The sequence below is a fragment of the Oryzias latipes genome, chromosome 12, assembly GCF_053564925.1.
Source record: "Oryzias latipes strain Hd-rR chromosome 12, Olatipes_Hd-rR_3.1".
Lineage (NCBI taxonomy): Eukaryota > Metazoa > Chordata > Actinopteri > Beloniformes > Adrianichthyidae > Oryzias > Oryzias latipes.
Window position 1 is genome coordinate 18011288 of NC_136248.1, and position 17327 is coordinate 18028614.

The window sequence follows — 17327 nt, forward strand, 5'->3', positions numbered from 1 at the left end:
GATTGGGGTCATCTTGACCCACTAGACAGTGCGCTGAACCTTTTTTCTTCAATGATTTGTGATCTTCACTGGTGTCCATGGATTACATGAAATCCTTTTATTTTATTCTGTTTTATTTGACTCTTAGGTCTGACCCTTGTTTCTTTATCATTATAGTTTTCAATCAAGTATTCTAAATGAAAAGAAAGAAAGGGAAAATTTTGTGGAGGTTGTTTGTGTGGCAGCAGCGTGCCCCTTTCTCTATAAATAGAAGATAAAGCAATAAGCATAAAAAAACATATTTTTTTGTAGAGTTTGACATTTTAAGATGAGAATCAAAAGGATAGCTGCCTTCTGAATCCAGCCTCAAGTGGTCAATGGAGGAACTACAACATTTGGTCCTTCCGGGTTGGCCTTTTATTTGAGAACGGAACATGAGGGCTTGATGGGAGTGGATTCTGTTGAAAGGCCTTCCACCTGTGCTGAAACAACAAGCAAAATCCCACAGCATGCAAATTACCCAATGAACCCAATGAAAATCAGAGATAACTGAGGAGATGAGAGCAACAGCACAAAACAAACATCTAAAGTGACAAATATTTTACATTAAAAATTTAAGTTTCCCTTTGAATTCTGCACATTAGCTTGATGTAATAGTTTTCCTTTTCTTTCAACTTTTTAAGAAGTGTTGCTAAACAGTTGAGGTTGGATTCAATAGCCAAAGGAGGTATCGCTCTATATGTAATAGCAAAGAAGGATAGTCTCTTTTCACCAAACATAATTTTAGCTCGTCTTTGTCTAGATTGGGGCATTGTATCACATTACTAGCCTATTTGGAAACATTTTTCCAAGGTGTATCATGTAGGGTCACAGTTGATTTGGATCCTCTTATTTTGTAACCTCCAATTAAACATCAATAATATGACAAGTTTTTGTCTTCTGATTCCTTGGTGCATTGTTTTGGCAACTCTCATGAGCTGATGAATAGTCATCAAGAAAATCACGGCACATTCATTGTCTCTGAAACTCTTACAAATAAGTGAATTAATGCAATTGATAACCGACAACATCAAGTCACTTCTGGGATCACAGAGTGTAATTTCCGCTGATGAGAAGAACACGGAACTGATAGTCAAAGTAAGGCACAAATATTCATCTTTTTTATTTTAATCTTATTTATTCCTTGATATTAGGCTTTAAAGTAGACATATATCCTGTTTCTTTCCCTGCTACAAACATTTTTATGAATAACTAACCACATTAAACATGTGTAACACTTATGTAACTTGTAACTTGGTTGCTCAGAGAGTCAAACCTGCTCGCCCTCCCAGAAATTAATGTCCTCTTTCCGTCCCTTGCTGTCTGTGTTTCAACAGGTATGAATGAGTCTGAGCATGCAGTCGGCGGAGCTCTGTTCAGCAGGAGAATGCAGATCACCTCCGCTGGCGGGAGTGTCCCTTTGACACATTCCTAAAGTCCAAGGTAAACTAAAGTGCATTTGCTCATTGCTCCATACAGCCTCACGTGTACACCTTAACACGCCTTCCCGCTGAGGAAGAAAGGTCTGTACATTTAAGAGTCAGATGTAAGTCTCAGATTGTGAAAAATACAATGAGCTTTTCAAGATGTACTTTTTTTTTTACATTGTTAGCATTTTGGTTTACTTATTTTCCAGAAAAGCACTAAATTCTTCACAAAGAACTGTCTATAAATGTACAGAATCCCTGATTTGGGCGACTGCGTCAAGTTTGTTTGCATTAACTCTTACAGGTATTGCCATTAACAAGTGTTGCAATCCTGTCACCTTTTCCCCAGTATCTTGAGACAGGAAGTAGCTGGTATTCACATGCAGCATCTCAACGTCATGCATATAGGCGTGCCAAAGGAGCAGGGGCGGATCACAGAGGCTGCATTCACCTTTACTTTATTGGTGAACCTGATGTTTTTGTGACTTCTTTATTGGGAGTTCACTGGCAGCGGAGTGAGGGAATCTTTGCATGTTTTGGAGATGAATCTGTACAGCAGCTTTGGTAACCTTATGGAAGTTTGGGTACATGAAGACAGGACTCATCTGGAGCCAGAGGGGCTAGAAAACAATGTGGACGACTCTCCTACACCTTCCTCAAAAATTGAAACTAATCCATGCTTAGAATCCGCGGACTCTGGAGTGGAGACAGCCAGCTGTGACACGCCGTGCTCCATCACATCGACTGACGACGCAGAATTTGACTTGTTGACGCCTCAAAGTGAAGAACCCTCGCCGGCACCAACGTCGCGGTCTCCTGTCCTTTTCTCTCCTGCAACTTCTGTCTCTATTTCTTCACCCACGCACCTGTGTCACAGCAAAGCCAAGGAAGGTTCGACTAATCTAAAAGTGGAGCAAGTTCTGCAGAGGAGTGTCTCAAAAAATTCAAAGTACCTGAATAGGATGACCAGCCAAAGGTCTCAAGCATCTTATCAGGCTACAGGTCAAGCCTTGGAGAGAGTGCAATGTCAAAGATCAGAGAGCATGGGCCAAATGAAGAGGGCTAATTCACCTGTTACCATAATACAGAAGACAGAAGGGCACAGACGACCAGTTTCTTTTGCTTGTGACCAGGTCAGATCAGAGGTAATTTTCTTTGAAATGTCAAGAACTGTAAAGATCTGCACAGGAGTTTGTCTCATAGTTGAGTGTATGTCTTGAATCTGTGGCAATCCAACAGTTTCTTTTTTTCTTTTTTTTTTTAGTTATGGGACTACATTCTTGTAAGTGACTCACACATGCATGCACAGTCTTGTACAACATAAGCCTGTGAAAAAAAGTATTGCAGACTCTTTGCTTTCAAAACCTTGCAACATCCACTTGCAATGTGGTTCTTTGTTAACGACAGACATATTATTAGCCATGCAAACTCCCCTTCATGATCAAGACCTGTCACAAGTCAAATTATGGTTTAAGGAACCATTGGCCTGTCGGGCCAGCTAAAAAGCACAAGAAAAAAGGAACTGAAATTGCTTGAAGGGAGTTGAGTCATTAGGTTTGATCATTGTGACAAAAATGTGAGCTGAAAAACAAAAAACAAAAACCAACTAAATCTTTTTAAAACTCTTTTAGAACTCATAACTAGATAAACTGTCTGCATTCAAGAAGCTCGTAACACTTGAGTCTGCACCTGGGGTGCAATGATTAATCTGTAAAGAATCGATTAATCAATGTCTATTCCTATGATCCAACCAGATCAATCTTTCTGAGGAAAGTTGTTAATTGAATACGATTATAAAATTGTTCCAAAATGAGACAAATCAATTATAATTGATCTTGGAAAATACCTAGAATGTGAATGGATTTGACATTGTTGTTTACTTGTACACATATTTAACTTAAACTTGATTGTCTTACAAGAAATGCAAAACATATCTGGAAAACTTCACCAGGACTGTTCAGTACCAGGTATTTATATCTGAGTCCCACTGGCTGAATTTTTGGCTAAAGATGTCCTGGATCAATTTTAGCTCAGTGAATCGGATTGTTGAAAATGAACCAATCAGGTCAATTAAATCGGTGTTACACCCCTTGTTTGCACACAAATGACCTTTACTGTTAAGGTCAGGTTTTGTAGCAAGTGAGTTTAAGAAATCGTGTCAGACCTCGTCAGATGTTTACTCTTCAAAAACTTTGACACATGTTCAGTCATTATTAGATGTGTTTAATTATTGGCATTGGAAACAGTAAAGCCAGAAAATCTGGAAACTCTAAAAAGTGTTTTGTTTCCATTGGCGTTTAATATCTTCTTCAGAACTACAAAGTGATAAATAGAAAAAGTAATTTGATGCCACATCCTGTAATTCAGCATGCAGAGTTTATTGCTTCAGTTACATCTGTCGCCCGAGGATGAACTTGCAAACTCTAGCGAGTGTCTTCTCCTCGCCCTGTGGCATCGGGATTAGGTTAGAAAAAAATCCTGTGACTCAGACTAGAAAATAGACAACAAGTGTTTTATTTTGTTTTTCTTAATTTTACAAGAACAGTTTATAGCAAAAGCCTGAGTTTTACTGTAAACACTCATTAGTAGATGAAACAAAAAGTTTCAACAAAATCTGCAAGCTATTTCATAAGTGTTGCCCTGAAAGAGTTTAAAAGTCAGTTTCGAAATGACAAGAATCAGCACTGACACTTAAACTATGTGTTGACATATGCATAAGTATTTGCAACTTGGTTTGGCTTTGGAAGAGTTTATCCAACTAAGCCACTAAAGTAGACAAGTGCAAAGCAATCAAACACACTGTTAAATGATTTATCAAGTCACTAGTTGTTTTGTTTCTTTTTAACAATTTTTTATCTTGTTTTTGTATTCTTGTGCACATGTTGGTAGTTTGAAAAAGTCTGTACATCTCTGTTGGAAGTTCAAAAAACGGTCCCATCCCTTTGATACAAAACATACAGACTTTTTTTTTTTTTTTACATTGGAAGCTCTTTTAGGATTAATGTATGGTTAGTGTACAGTTATTTTTGTGAACCCCTTTGAAATGGCCGCTTTATGTGTCACATTTTTTTATTATAGGCTGCACTGTGGTGTTGCGCTTAGCAAGAAGACCCAGGTTCAAATCCCAGCCAGGTCCTTAATGTGTCAACTTTGTGTTTTCTCTTTCTCGTGTTTTTTTCCCGAGGACTCTGGTTTCAGCCTATTGTCAGAAAAACATGTTTCATAGGTTTATTAATAACCGTAACTTCTCCCTCGAGTGTGAGTGTGAATGTGTGTTTGTTTGTCTCTGAGACGGACTGGTAAACTCTCCGGGGTGTACCCTACCTTCACCCAACAGTACTGGGAAAGCTTTCCAGCCTACCTGTTCCCCTTAGGAGGGTCAAGAAAATGATTTGATGACTAATTTACTCAAAAATGCAAAAAATTTCAACACAAAATTACCTATTTTAGTAATTTCACATTTACTCTGACACATTTTCAAAACTTTTTGACAATCCAAAGTAGTGTTAATATTCTTTTTTTTGTGTTTGTGTGCAGGATAAAAGAGTGGAGGACAAAAAGGAGCTGAGTCCTGGGCTCTGGTACTTGGAGCAGGTTTGTCAATTTTTGGAAGACATTGCCCAAAAGCGGATAAACAACCAAATCGTGCAAATGGACACAGATTCTGTTTGTAAAGAAGGCACACAGGTGAGTCATGTTGCAACATTCCTGGTCACACCTTTAGGGAGCATTTTAGCATTTGACACAAACACTACAGTTTCTAAATATGGCAAAACCTTGTTATTGTTATTTTGTAACATTTTATTTCGGGAAATGTCTTTGTCGAGCTTTTTAGAAAAGAATGATCTTATCTTAAAATTTGCGGAAGTGGGATGTCATGCAGATGTTTTGAGTTCTATAAGAAAGGTAAAAAACAATGTCGTCATTTGCTCGCACTTTCCAGGATGACTCAACGGGTGCTGAGACGAATCTACCCTCTTGCCAGAGTCTAGAAAACAAAGACAACACAAGCACCTCCAGTGACACCAGGCAGCCAAAATCAAGACATTTCCGTCAGAGATCAGCCTCAGACACAACTCTTGCCACACTGCATTTAGGTAAATTACCTTTTAAAAATACCCCAAATCTTTTGTACATTAAGTTGAGGAAAATAAAGGCAAACCTTGCATTGTGCAGGAAAGTTGAAATCAAACTCCAGAGCACAACAGCAAAAGAGTACAAGCAACCTACTAGCGGCAGTGTCAGAAGACTATGAACAGGTGGGACTCACTCAGAACACCTAATGCACATATGTTGCACTGAATCAATGAAGAAAATCACTATATCTGAAGAATTATATAAACTTTGACTAAAGCTTTTTTTTTATTTTAATTTGTACGCTGCAATTATTTTTATCCTTTCAGGATTTGATGATGGAGGAGCCCACTAAACGTAATAAGTTTCCAAAATTCAAAGGTCTGTCGTCGCGCAGAGGGCATTTTACAGTGTCATCTACAAGAAGGTAAGGCATAGTTCTTTCAGTGTATAACCTCCTCATCTCATACCTTTCTCTGATTAACTATGCAACAACATTTAACCAGCCACACCACACTTACTAGTGTAAATTTACATTTCATTTTCAGTCTGCATCTTTTGCTTCTCGCTTTTCTTCTTTTATTAATCACATCCTCTCTAACTGATGCATTTTTTATTGACAAAGCCACCAGATGCAGCCATCTGAGAAAAGCACAGTCGTCCGAAGGCTAAGCCAGGTGTTTAGAAGAAAGAAACAACTGCCTGAATAAGAGGACTGGAGTCTCTACATTATTTAGGCTTTGGTTTCTGAAGAAAAAAAAAGGGAGCAAGCACTGACTCTGCCTTTACCATAGCCTACAAATTAGCACTAGGATCTGTTTATTTAATTACTTTTGAAAAATTGCCATATATGTATGTATTGCATATAAAAATGTAGGTAGGAGATGTTTGCACTATGTTGTATGTCTACCAATTTGTACAGTTTTCCTGTGTAATTTTCATTGTCAAAGCTGCAGAGTACAAATATAAATGTTTAACCATTCTTATAAGGCATTATACAAACATGTATCAGTATTATTTATTTCTTTGCATAAACTTGTTTTTATTTTTTTAATTTCTGACATCATACAGTCAGACCCTAAAGCTCCATAGCCTCTGTTTTGGCATTTGTATAAAATACAGGGCAGTTTTGTGCAGAAACAATTTTCTGATTGAATGTTGGTTGTTGTCACATATAGCTCAAAATGTGTTTTTTTGTACATTCCAGATGTTCGTAATTAATACAAAACTAAATTAGTTTAGGTTTTGTCAGAAATAGATGTATAACCGCATTTTCTCTCTAGTATTCAGCCAAACTTACTCCAACTAAAGTCCAGTTGACAATTTAGCATCAGCTCCCCATTCGGCTGTTGTGGCTCGCATATTAAGATTAATGTGGAAGCTATTGTAAAATATTCATACTCAGACATTTATAAGGTAGTTATAAGGTAATTGAACATTGTTAGTGGGTTGCATTCAGCATTCATAATTCATTGTAAACTTAATGCTGTGCTGCAAAATGGAATGAGGTTTATAAAAAATTGATGCACAGACTGGAGGGAATTTGAAGCTAAGAGAGCAAACAAAGAACATTTTAGTGGTTAAAATTCCACTTTTTCCACATATCTACTGTTGCAATAAATGGCATTTACCCTATTACTCAGTCTGTCTTTTTTTTTGTTCATCTATTTCCTTTGCTCACTTAGTCATAGGTATTGAGTGATGAGTAGTTCCTAGGTGCCAAACTGTCACCCTGGACATTTTTGTTTTTCCATCACAGGACTGTATAGTGTCACACGCCCACACATGATCGCGCTCGCCCTAAAATAGACTCCTGTCAGATGTGTTTTTTGGACTGTGGTCCAAATAATGACATAATTGTAGCTGTTTTTCCAATTTACAGCTATAGTGTGTAAAACTGATACCACAGTCAGTATTTACAAATGTCTCCAACATCTTATTGTACGTACACACCGCACATGTGATGCGCGTTTGAGAACCTGCTGAATCTTGAAGGCGCATTTAGCAGACGGCATTCTGTCCCTACCCGATACCAGTTGGAAGAGGCTTGGTGTGAAATGTCGAAGCGGTGCGAATCTTGCTCCAGGTTTTTTCTTTCAATGCTCCAATATGTGAAATAATTAGTTTGATACAATTCCAGCCGGGCACAAACCCCTTCATGATCCATTTTTAAACAGTTGGCACTTCTGCAAATTAAAAAGGACGCTACCTATACGTCACTACCAAATCCGAGTCCCTGATTGGTCAAAGATAAATTGGTTCAATTTTGAATGCACTTTAACTGGCATTTATATGTAAAGCCCGAAAATTGACTTAAAGACTTGCGTAACGAAGTGTGAACGTGAGAGTTTCGAACGGGGAAGCCCGAAATGTGCAAATACGCGTGTTTACACAGACTATTTATAATAAGTGGCCACTTGAACGCACATTGCCGAGGTTGGTGTGAGCGTAGCATTAGACTTTTTTCCTCTTCTTTCCATGTTTTAATGTGGGCCAGTAATAATATAACATAAAAAAACAGAGAGAAAACAGTTACTTTTATTTATTTAATCTTTATTCACCTAATTCAGAGAAACAGAGCTTCCCTGGCATTCCCATGTAAAGAGATGACATGACAAACACGTCCAACCAAACAAGAGAGGGTGAATAGGTTTCCAGTCCATACATAAAATACATTTATTTATTTATTATATACTGAACCACCATCAGTTCCACACAGCATCCATCTGTGCTATGAAATATAGAGATAACATCTATGGAGGGATTTAGTCATTGTATGTGTGAGAGAAGGGGGTTTAGCTTATAGACATGAGAAGTGTTTGAGGGAAGCAGCGTGGAGTCATGCCTTTGTGCCCCAGCCCCCTCCCCGCTTGCCTACATGATGCCACAGGTGGACAAGGGGTTGGCGATCTGGCAGGTGCAGGCTGACTGGCAGTATTGACGCACAGTCTGGTAGCAGCTGCGGTCAGCGTCCCCACCCCACTGCACAGGCCCGCTGGAGTCGGAGGGCAAGCGGCTCAGAATGCTGGTGTTGATGGCGAGAGCAGCCAGACCATAGTCAGTGAACAGCACCGTCTCACGCCGGCATGTGGGGCAGGAAATGAACTTGTACTTGGGGCAGGACTCGTAGAGGATCTGCAGGCATTCCTCACACACCGAGTGCAGGCAGGAGAGGATGCGGGGACGCTTCCCGGCAAAGTTGTATGTGTGGCCGCAGGTGGGGCAGTCCAGTGGTTCACAGGGCATGACAGGCCCTGAGGAGGAGGACGATGAAGAAGTGGAGGAGGAGGTGGAGGAGGAGCGCAGTACATATTGGTTGACGATGACGTCGTCCATCTTGTAGTGGAACTGATGGTAGCAGATTTCATTGGCACTGGTTTTCCGCTGCGCCAGGAAGCTGTGCTCCCTGCGCATGATGGGGGCCGGAGGGGACACCATCGGCCTTGTAGACCCTGATATGTCCAGAGTCAGGTCACTGCAGGCCTGGTTCACAATGATTTCCCCTTCACCGCCACCGTCCCACGCCACTCTAGGCGGAGGGGCGTACCGTGGTTGGGTGACGGGCACAGGGCATTCTCTAGGGAACTTCTCAGACTGAATTATCTTCACGGTGTCCATGGGGATGGTGACCGGCTGGCGCCTAAGGCAGGACATTCGCACTCTTATGGGATTTTGAGAAGAGACGGCTGTTGCTCTAATCAGCACTTGACACCCTGCTTTCTTGCAGAAGAAGATCAGACTCCTTCTTTGAGGTCAGCCAGTAGAGGGGACATGGGGACGGAAGGTGCCCTCCATGTTTCTTTTAGAGATCCCCCGTCAGCCTGAGTCTCTGTGAGAAGGGGCTCGATAGAGGAGCTCAGCCAGAGCAACACAAGTGTCCGTAACAGTAACAGCTGCTTTACAGCGTTTTAACAGTGCTGGCACCTAAAATGAAGATTACATTTTTACTCAAGCTTATATTCCTGTACCTGATGCTGTCAGTCGAGCACACACAGTTCTGTTATACTTAAAGACTAATACATGTTCTTACACAGCTTTTAGTTTCATGGTCACAGACAGTTTTTGTTTGATTACAGACAGTAGCTCCCAAAGGTTTTTTGACCTGCGTCATGCGATGGGAACGCTTTTCACTCAATTATTTGCTTAGCCTCCTGGTTTGAATGCAGTTGTGGTTTATATTGAAGTATCAGAAAGAAAGAATAAACGTCCTTATTTCTTATTGTTGGTCCAGTATGTGCAGGAGACCTTGTGAGACCCCTTTCCTTGGCTTGCTGATAAAAAAGGAGGAGGCTTTTTCCTTTTATTTATTTATTTTTTTGTTTGTTCATGGGAGGTCTTACATATTGCTCCAGAGAGCTCTTGGAATGACTCCTTCAAAGTCCAAGGTCCTTGGATTCTTTAGAAATGGGAGTGAGGAGTTGGTGTTCTTTTTTTGTTTTGTTTTGGTTTTTTTTTACTTTCAGAGTCCCAAGAGTGTGTGGAAAGAGGGATTGTAGTTAAACAGACACCTCTGTGCTTGTTTCCCGGTTTAGGCGTTCCAACATGGGATTCAGTATTCCCATTGAGCATCTACCTGTGAAAACAGAGAGAAAAACATTTTTTTTTTAAAAAAACATTCAGTTTCACATTTACGTGAATATATTTTGGTTTTATTGCTTCCTGAATGAGAAGTAACAGTTAAACTCATTATTTTTTCATGTTGTTATGAAAACAGTTCAAACTTGGCAGAAAAAGTGGCTGACTCAGTGCTATCTGTATGAAGATTTGTAACTGATAGTAAAAGATGCCAAGGTTTTTATCTTGAGGTGGAGAAATATTTCTTCCATTTCCTTGTGATTGCTGGCAACCACATGAATAGAGGACATCACCTTTCTGCAATTTGCTGCAGGGCACATAACCATAGTCACAGGTTATTAAAAAAAAAAAACACACGCGATCAACCTCCTACCAAGCCAAACAGATTGCAATGCCTCCAGTGTTCACCTAATGCTTTAGACAACAAATTTTTTATCAGTGTAAAACAATTAGTCCATGAAATTGCAACAAATTGAGGTACCTGCCAGTTGAAAGACCCAAGGCTTCAAAAAAGTTTGTTTTATTAATAGTATTTCAAAAAGGAAACAAAAAACTTTAAGTCCTTTATCAACTTTCTTCTTTCACTTCGAGTAAAACATAAAAGTAAAAAACAAACAAGAAAATCATAGAGCGTAAATATCATATGTTCAGGTAAAAGAACTTAATCTTTGGTTCTGTGGCGTAGGATATATAAAAGGATAGGCTTCCTGTTTCCAATAGTAGAACTGTTGGTTTGCAGTAGAATTGATTGTTCCGATCGCACAGGTCATCTGACTGAAGAACCAAAATACAAAGGAATGCCAAGCAGAAAAAAAACAGAACAAGAAAAGCATAGGGATTTTACAAAACTTAACCAAGCAGAATGTCTGTGACGGTTCTTTATATTCCAGGTAACATCGTCTTATAGTTGAGTCATGGGATCTGGACTTAAACTTCCTTGAAACCCTTAGCCTCTCATACAAGTGGCCTTTGAGACTTACTCCAAAGAAAATTGTGTTTTTTGTGTTTTAACATGTTCTTGTAGCATTTGTCTTATGATGGAGGTCTCATATCAAGAAAATTAAGCTTGAAATTGTATTTCTGAGTCTTTCTTTATTATAGTTGTCATGAATCGGGAGAAGATATAAACATGCTGTTTGAAAAACCTGTAAGTGTGATATAAAAGTTACAACTGCAAGCTTTTCCTTGTATGAGCTTGAATCTGGCTCAAAATGTATGGCTGGATAGCTCCAATATTGCTGGCAAGTTTTGTTGCTCTGGTAATGTTAGGTTGGGGTTGTGAGGGGCTATAAGCTTGCAGGAGAAAATGTAAACAAAGGGATGATTGGGAGGAGGCAGTAGTTCATCAGATTTTCACCTTCAGGCTTCCTCCGTGCCAACAGACCCGACTACAACTGCGAGGCAAATTTCTGATGAACTATTGCCGCTAGAAAACAACACCGTTTTTTGATTGATTTGATCAAACAGCATAATCATAATTAAAAGAGCACTGAAAATTGGAGTGGGACTTCAAACCACTTGGAAACCACTTGGATGAGTGTTTCTTTTAGAAGTTTTTGAAGACTTTAAGTCCAGAAGCCATGACTCGACAACAAGACTGACCTAGCAGAGGTGTGTACCAGGTCATCCTGTTCAATCCTCTTCTGTCTCTGAATGTTCTGAACACAATACGAGTGACATTTGAGCAAAAGGATTCATTTCTACTGTGCACAAATGTGCAATTTTGGGAGCAAGATTTTTGTCAATACTAGTATTCTTAGACCCACATATAAATACATGTTTGACAAGAACAAATTTGACATAACCTCTGCAGACACAAGGAAATGACAGCTTGCCCCACCACCCATATTCAATGATTTATGAAGCAACCCCTTCTGCATTATCTGGACTGTTTCTGAGGAATTTTCTGTGTAGCATTGCTCACCAGCCAACACGGAAACTGCACTTAGTCACACACAAAAGATCAGATTAGTTACTTAAAAAAGATTTAACTTAGATGTTTAATTTTTAATCCTCAGAACCTTTAAAATAAAGTTTGATGAAAACCTGTGGGAGGGAAGCTGACGTCCTGTAAAAGCAGCTACCCCTCGACTGCGTTGTGAGAGCAGGTGATTGCGACAAACTTATGGCTTTGCTCTTGACATTCTTCCTTCTCTTTAACACTCAATCATCCCGTGAGATCTCATAAATTGCGTAGGTTTGGCTGTAGCAAGCGTAGGAGCAGGCTACAGTCTGGTTGGAGCCTTTGTGTCATGCAGTGTATGGGTTACAGAATAAAAGAAAAAACAAGTGCCCCATCACATTTTAATGTGACTAAAACAAAGAAAAAAAATATAGCAAGCAGCAGAACAGAAGGGACGATTACTCGTCTTTCATTCAGCGCTTGGCTGTCGACAGCGATGATTCATTAGAGGGGAAAAAAAACAGAGCAGAGGAGTTGACCTACATGATGAGAAAGAGAGAAAAATGAGAGAGGAGAACTGCACAGGTCTATTTATGGCTTGTTTATCTGCGGCTTCCTGCCCCCTACTTCTGCTGAAGATTCACACCGAAAGAGAAGTATGCACCTTTCTCAACAGGCGTACTTTAGCTCATGAGATGAACTGAGACTTAGTGTTAGGTTCCTCCATTTCATTATTTTCAAAACACGTTTGAGCATTTGGATGTTCCAGTCATTCACAACAGTCACCCAATGTGGGCAACCCACTCTACAATGCTGAGACATTCCATTCAACTTTTTGACACACAATATCTGTGAGAACAAACCCGATTTTCATTGATGTTTCTCAAGGTGGAGTGTCAGTAGCATTGTAGCAGATCCTTACGTTTGCAGTATTTTAGAAAGAAAAAAACCACAAAAATGTGGATTTTTCTAAATGATCTTGTATTTTGACACACCTGTTCAAATTTGGAGTCTGAAAATATATAAGAGTGTCAGTTCTTATTCATTTCCAGGGTTTCAGTGCTGAGTGGGAGAGGCAGTAAATCTGATATCTAGTAGTCACTACCGATCTAATATCGGCGAATTGATGACAGCTTCTGACGTTCAGTCATTGTTTCATCAATTATTTACAGATCAAAATCAGACTCATGTTTTATCTGACCAAACTGAAACCTGGACTGACTAAGATGAGACAATTTCTGTTTCATAGTGCAATAAGCCACAGGTAAGCATTGATTTCTGTTTGCCATCGCCCACAGGACACGCCCATGGAGCATCTTCTGGTGCTGCTTTGGTGCCATTCACTCATCTACCTTACCAACATAAATGAAGCTCTTTAGAAAGAACTTAAACATATTTAAAAGGCCTTACTTGAAGATTTAAGTTGACGAAACCCCCAAATTTAACTCTAGTTATTTATTTTTTTATAAGATCCAATTTCTCAAAACTGTTCGATAACAGTAAAAAATTGAGTTGATAATAGACTTTAAGTCTGCTGGAGAAGAAGCAGCTAGAATTACCCACTAATTTGATGACAGCCCTGTGAAGGAGGCTGATAAGAGAAGCAGTCGGCCCGTCGAAGGGGTCGGATTTGGTGTAACCTCTTTCTAATCGACGCTCTGTTATGTAAGGAGCTCATCTTCTACCCAGCCACCACATTGAGACAGTGTAAACTGGTGGTGCTCTCCGCCCCCAGTTGGCACTGTGTTGATGTGGATCTCCATCATCTTCCATCAGAGGAATTAAAACGCTAATGAAATCAGGGCAGGCATTTGACCTCATCCATAAGCAAAGAGGAGGGAAAGCTGACCACAGAAATGCCAGTGTAGTCTGCCTCAGCAGCAAATTCCTTAAACCATTAAACGCACACAGAGCTGCATTTTGTGCACTTTAGACACATGCATCCTAGAACATTCTTGCCCCATCAGGGCACCACCCTTTACATTCCTGCGGACACAAACTGATAACCAGCTGGCATGAAATAAAACCAAAAAACTAATTGGAAAGATTTCTAAAAAGTAATGGAAAGGCCTCATGTCGCTCCAGAACATTCCTGTAAAAACACTCCCACCGCTTTCCTTTGTGTGTTTGACGCACACATCAGCACATTCAAACACACACGTAGGTCTCACCGGGTCAGCATGATTGCACCGGATGAAGTCCACCTGTGTAGGAGAAGAGCGCCCCGTTCTGAATGAATGAGTCATGGACACAGCGGGCATGGGCCCGTCCCTTTTCTTATCACAGAAGATGTGTTCGCCTCACCGTCCACCACCATCACTCACATGCTCACAGTCACCGTGCTCCTCATACCACATGCCAGCCGCACGTCAGGTATTCCAGCTATGTGGAGATTTTAGTTCTCACCCATTTCGAGGTGGGCATGTCCAAATGTCTCCCTTCAGATCCGAGCGGAATACTCTGCTGTGTTTTGATTGCGTAACGTGTCACGACCTTATAGCATGTACTAAGGACAAATCCCCAGATTTACTGTAGTCCCGTTAGCTGCAGATTTTCTCCTAAAATAATCTCGTTTGCAGTGATTCAATACAATTATGCAAACGCTGGCATATTTTGCAACTTTAAATGAGACTCCAGAGCTTTCTCTCTCAAAAGCACACAAGCCATTGGTCATCAATGTCTATTACACATTTTAGCCAAACAAATGCTCAGATTATACTTTCCAATACTGCTATTTCAAATACAGCTTTCAAAACAAACACAAAGATTTATCTTTTCTTAGGATTTAGATCCCCATCAGTTGGATGTTTAAGTCTTTCTGATGAATAGAGAGCTTTGGGAGGGCTTGCTGAGGTGTTGATTTAAATAATTCATTCAGTCATTTGTGGCAGACATCGGCCATTTTGCTTCGCAATTCATTACAGCCAAATGCTCTTTGTTCCTCTCTGCTCTCACAGCAACATGGCAGAGATGCACATTGGAAGGAGGAAAAAAAATGACAGCAATAATAATTAGCATCTGTCTTCATAAACACAGACCTCATGGAAGATTGATGACAGGAAATGCACAGCAGGCGCTCAGCTCTTCAGTAAGTGCGGGGGCCAGGATTGATTACTGCAACTATCTCTGCAGAGATTTAAGGTGTATTTTTGAGGCGGCGAGCTCCGAAAGATGGGACAGAAGTGAGGTAGCTGAGATATTTGGACCCTGTGCAAAGAAGAGGCTTCGGTGCATTGATTTGCACAAAGTGGGAGGGGTGCACTTGGAAGCAGCAGTTATGCAATCGCAGCATGGTGTGCCGAGTGCTCTCACTGCAGCACCAGTGCACGGCCAATATGGATACGTCTCAGTGTTGCTGACAACGACAGAACAGGCCGTTCTTGCCCTTTACCTGTGCCCCCCCCCCTACCCTCCAGCCCTCCACCTGTGCCCTCTCTGTTTCTGTCTGTGCAGAGGTCTGTCAAATGTCATGGAAACAGGAAACCCTCAAGGCTCCATCTGCGACTAAACACCCGAGATCAGTGTCCACAGACCAATTTCCGACCGCCGTTTTTGATCTGTGCGAGGTGGGAGTGTATCGGTGGGCATGCATTGGTCTCCATTCACACATCAGCGCGTGTATGACCAGCTGTCACATGAATCACCATGATGCAACAACAATGCAATGCAACAAAGCAAAACCTTTGCCTTTGTCCTGCCCACACAAAGAAAAAAAAGAAACATTTGGGTGAAAAACAAGGCGATGTGTCACAGCAAGAAGCATGCGCACACACAGATAATGGTCATCACACAAAAGAAAATCCTACAAAGCCCTTGTCATTACCTGTGCACTTGTTCCTGATTTTTTCTTGCTTCTGTTCTTGCAGGCAAAGCTTTCCAGTGATGATACACCGTTTGGCTCTTTGTGCGGGAAATGTCTCATCAGGGGAAGGATGCTCTCTTCTGTCCTTTTCATTCTAGGACCATCAACAACATGGAGGAGATGTAAGATGGAGGAAGCATTCACAAGGTGGACTCATTTTGCGGCTTTCATCATCCTCGGTTCCTCTTCCTCTCTCCTCTCTGTTATCCTTGTTTTTCACACCCTTAACCTTGTTTCTGTTCTTTCGAGTTCTTGATTTCTCCCATCTTCCTTTCCATCTCCTTATTTTTTGCCCTTCTCCCAAATTATTCAGCTTTTTCTGTGCTGCGCCTCTGATCTCTCATCCGTTCCCTTCCCTCCTGTCCACCGTCCTGCCTTGTGGTCTTCAGGTAAGCCTCTTCCCCTCTCCTCTGCTGTTATCGCTCAGCAGCCGTTCATTACTGCTCTTTTTTCCTCCGCTGTCTGCTTCAGTCAGTGCACCTCACAGTCACACATGCGCAGTGCCTTCACACATACATCCACACAACCCTGTCTCTGCTGGGCTCCTGGCTCACTCCCCTCATGCGTGCAGCTCTTTTTGCTTCCCCGCCCCTCCTCTCCGTCTCTCACACACTCTCCCACCACCTCTCCTTCCTCTTGAACCATCGCTGCAGCACACACTGCAGTGCCTCTGCAGGCGGGATCACGTTCCCTCGTCAACTGAGAAAATTTTTTAGCCAATCAGGACCAGACTCCCCACCCCCATCCAAACAAGCAAATATGCACAGTAGATATGAAAGCCCCCCCCCCCCCCCCCCCCCCCCCGGAAAAAAAAAGAGCTGTGAATCATGCTCTGTGTGAGCACATGTGGTCAATCTCACCAGTCAGCCACACAGGAAACACGAGGAGCCGATGGAGAAAAGACAGCTATAGATCATTGAGCATTTGCAAGAAAGACGTATGTGTTCTTAACAGTTCTCCAGCCTGGATCATGCAAAATGCACACCAAAAGAACAACATTCATGTTGTTATTTTCTGCAAGGCGTTAAAAGTTACTCGTGACCACTGCAGCAAAGAGAAGACATCTGCTTAAATTCATCTTCACAATCTTAAGACATAAACAAGGAACATGAGTTTCTTTAGAAACCACACAGACGCTGTAAAACTGCATTCTGGACACCTGACTCAGATCCAGAGGAGCTGTGATGTTGCATAATCAGGATTTCTAAGTTTGATGTCTACTAAAGCTTTCATGAAACAAATAAATAATCCCCAGATCAAAGCTGGGAAAAAAAGGTTGTGCATGATGTGAGTTCTGAGCTTAAGGCGAATGCTTACATAACGTCAGATCAAATGCAGAATATAGAAATCAACATTAGAGGAAAAGTGGAGGCCCAAGAAATTGAAGTAATTCTTGTAATTTTATATTTAAACAAAAATGAAATAAGAACTAGTACAACTTTTTTTAATTTTCTCTTTTTTAGAATGC

At 40.9% G+C, this 17327-nt stretch overlaps 2 protein-coding genes across 5 annotated transcripts; one reads left to right on the forward strand and one right to left on the reverse strand.

Moving 5' to 3' along the window:
- Nucleotides 1-1902: 1902 nt before the first annotated feature.
- si:dkey-106l3.7 (uncharacterized) lies at nt 1903-7154 on the forward strand. 4 transcript variants are annotated; one of them, XM_011481860.4, is made up of 7 exons: nt 1913-2590; nt 2710-2727; nt 4983-5132; nt 5389-5542; nt 5622-5704; nt 5849-5946; nt 6145-7154. In XM_011481860.4, exons 1-7 carry the CDS (start codon nt 1988-1990, stop codon nt 6227-6229), a joined length of 1191 nt encoding a protein of 396 aa, XP_011480162.1. In that variant the 5' UTR covers nt 1913-1987; the 3' UTR covers nt 6230-7154. The 4 variants fall into 4 exon arrangements, with proteins under 4 accessions (XP_011480164.1, XP_011480162.1, XP_078811951.1 ...); XM_078955825.1 differs by having other exon boundaries at nt 1913-2578; XM_011481862.4 differs by lacking the exon at nt 2710-2727 and having other exon boundaries at nt 1903-2590.
- An 897-nt stretch (nt 7155-8051) lies between these two features.
- Nucleotides 8052-16411, reverse strand: rnf208 (ring finger protein 208). The gene is made up of 2 exons (XM_011481859.4): nt 15821-16411; nt 8052-10092 (listed from the first exon to the last, which is right to left on the reverse strand). The coding sequence occupies exon 2, from the start codon at nt 9171-9173 to the stop codon at nt 8394-8396; it is 780 nt and encodes a 259-aa protein (XP_011480161.1). The 5' UTR covers nt 9174-10092; nt 15821-16411; the 3' UTR covers nt 8052-8393.
- Between the last annotated feature and the right edge of the window lie 916 nt (nt 16412-17327).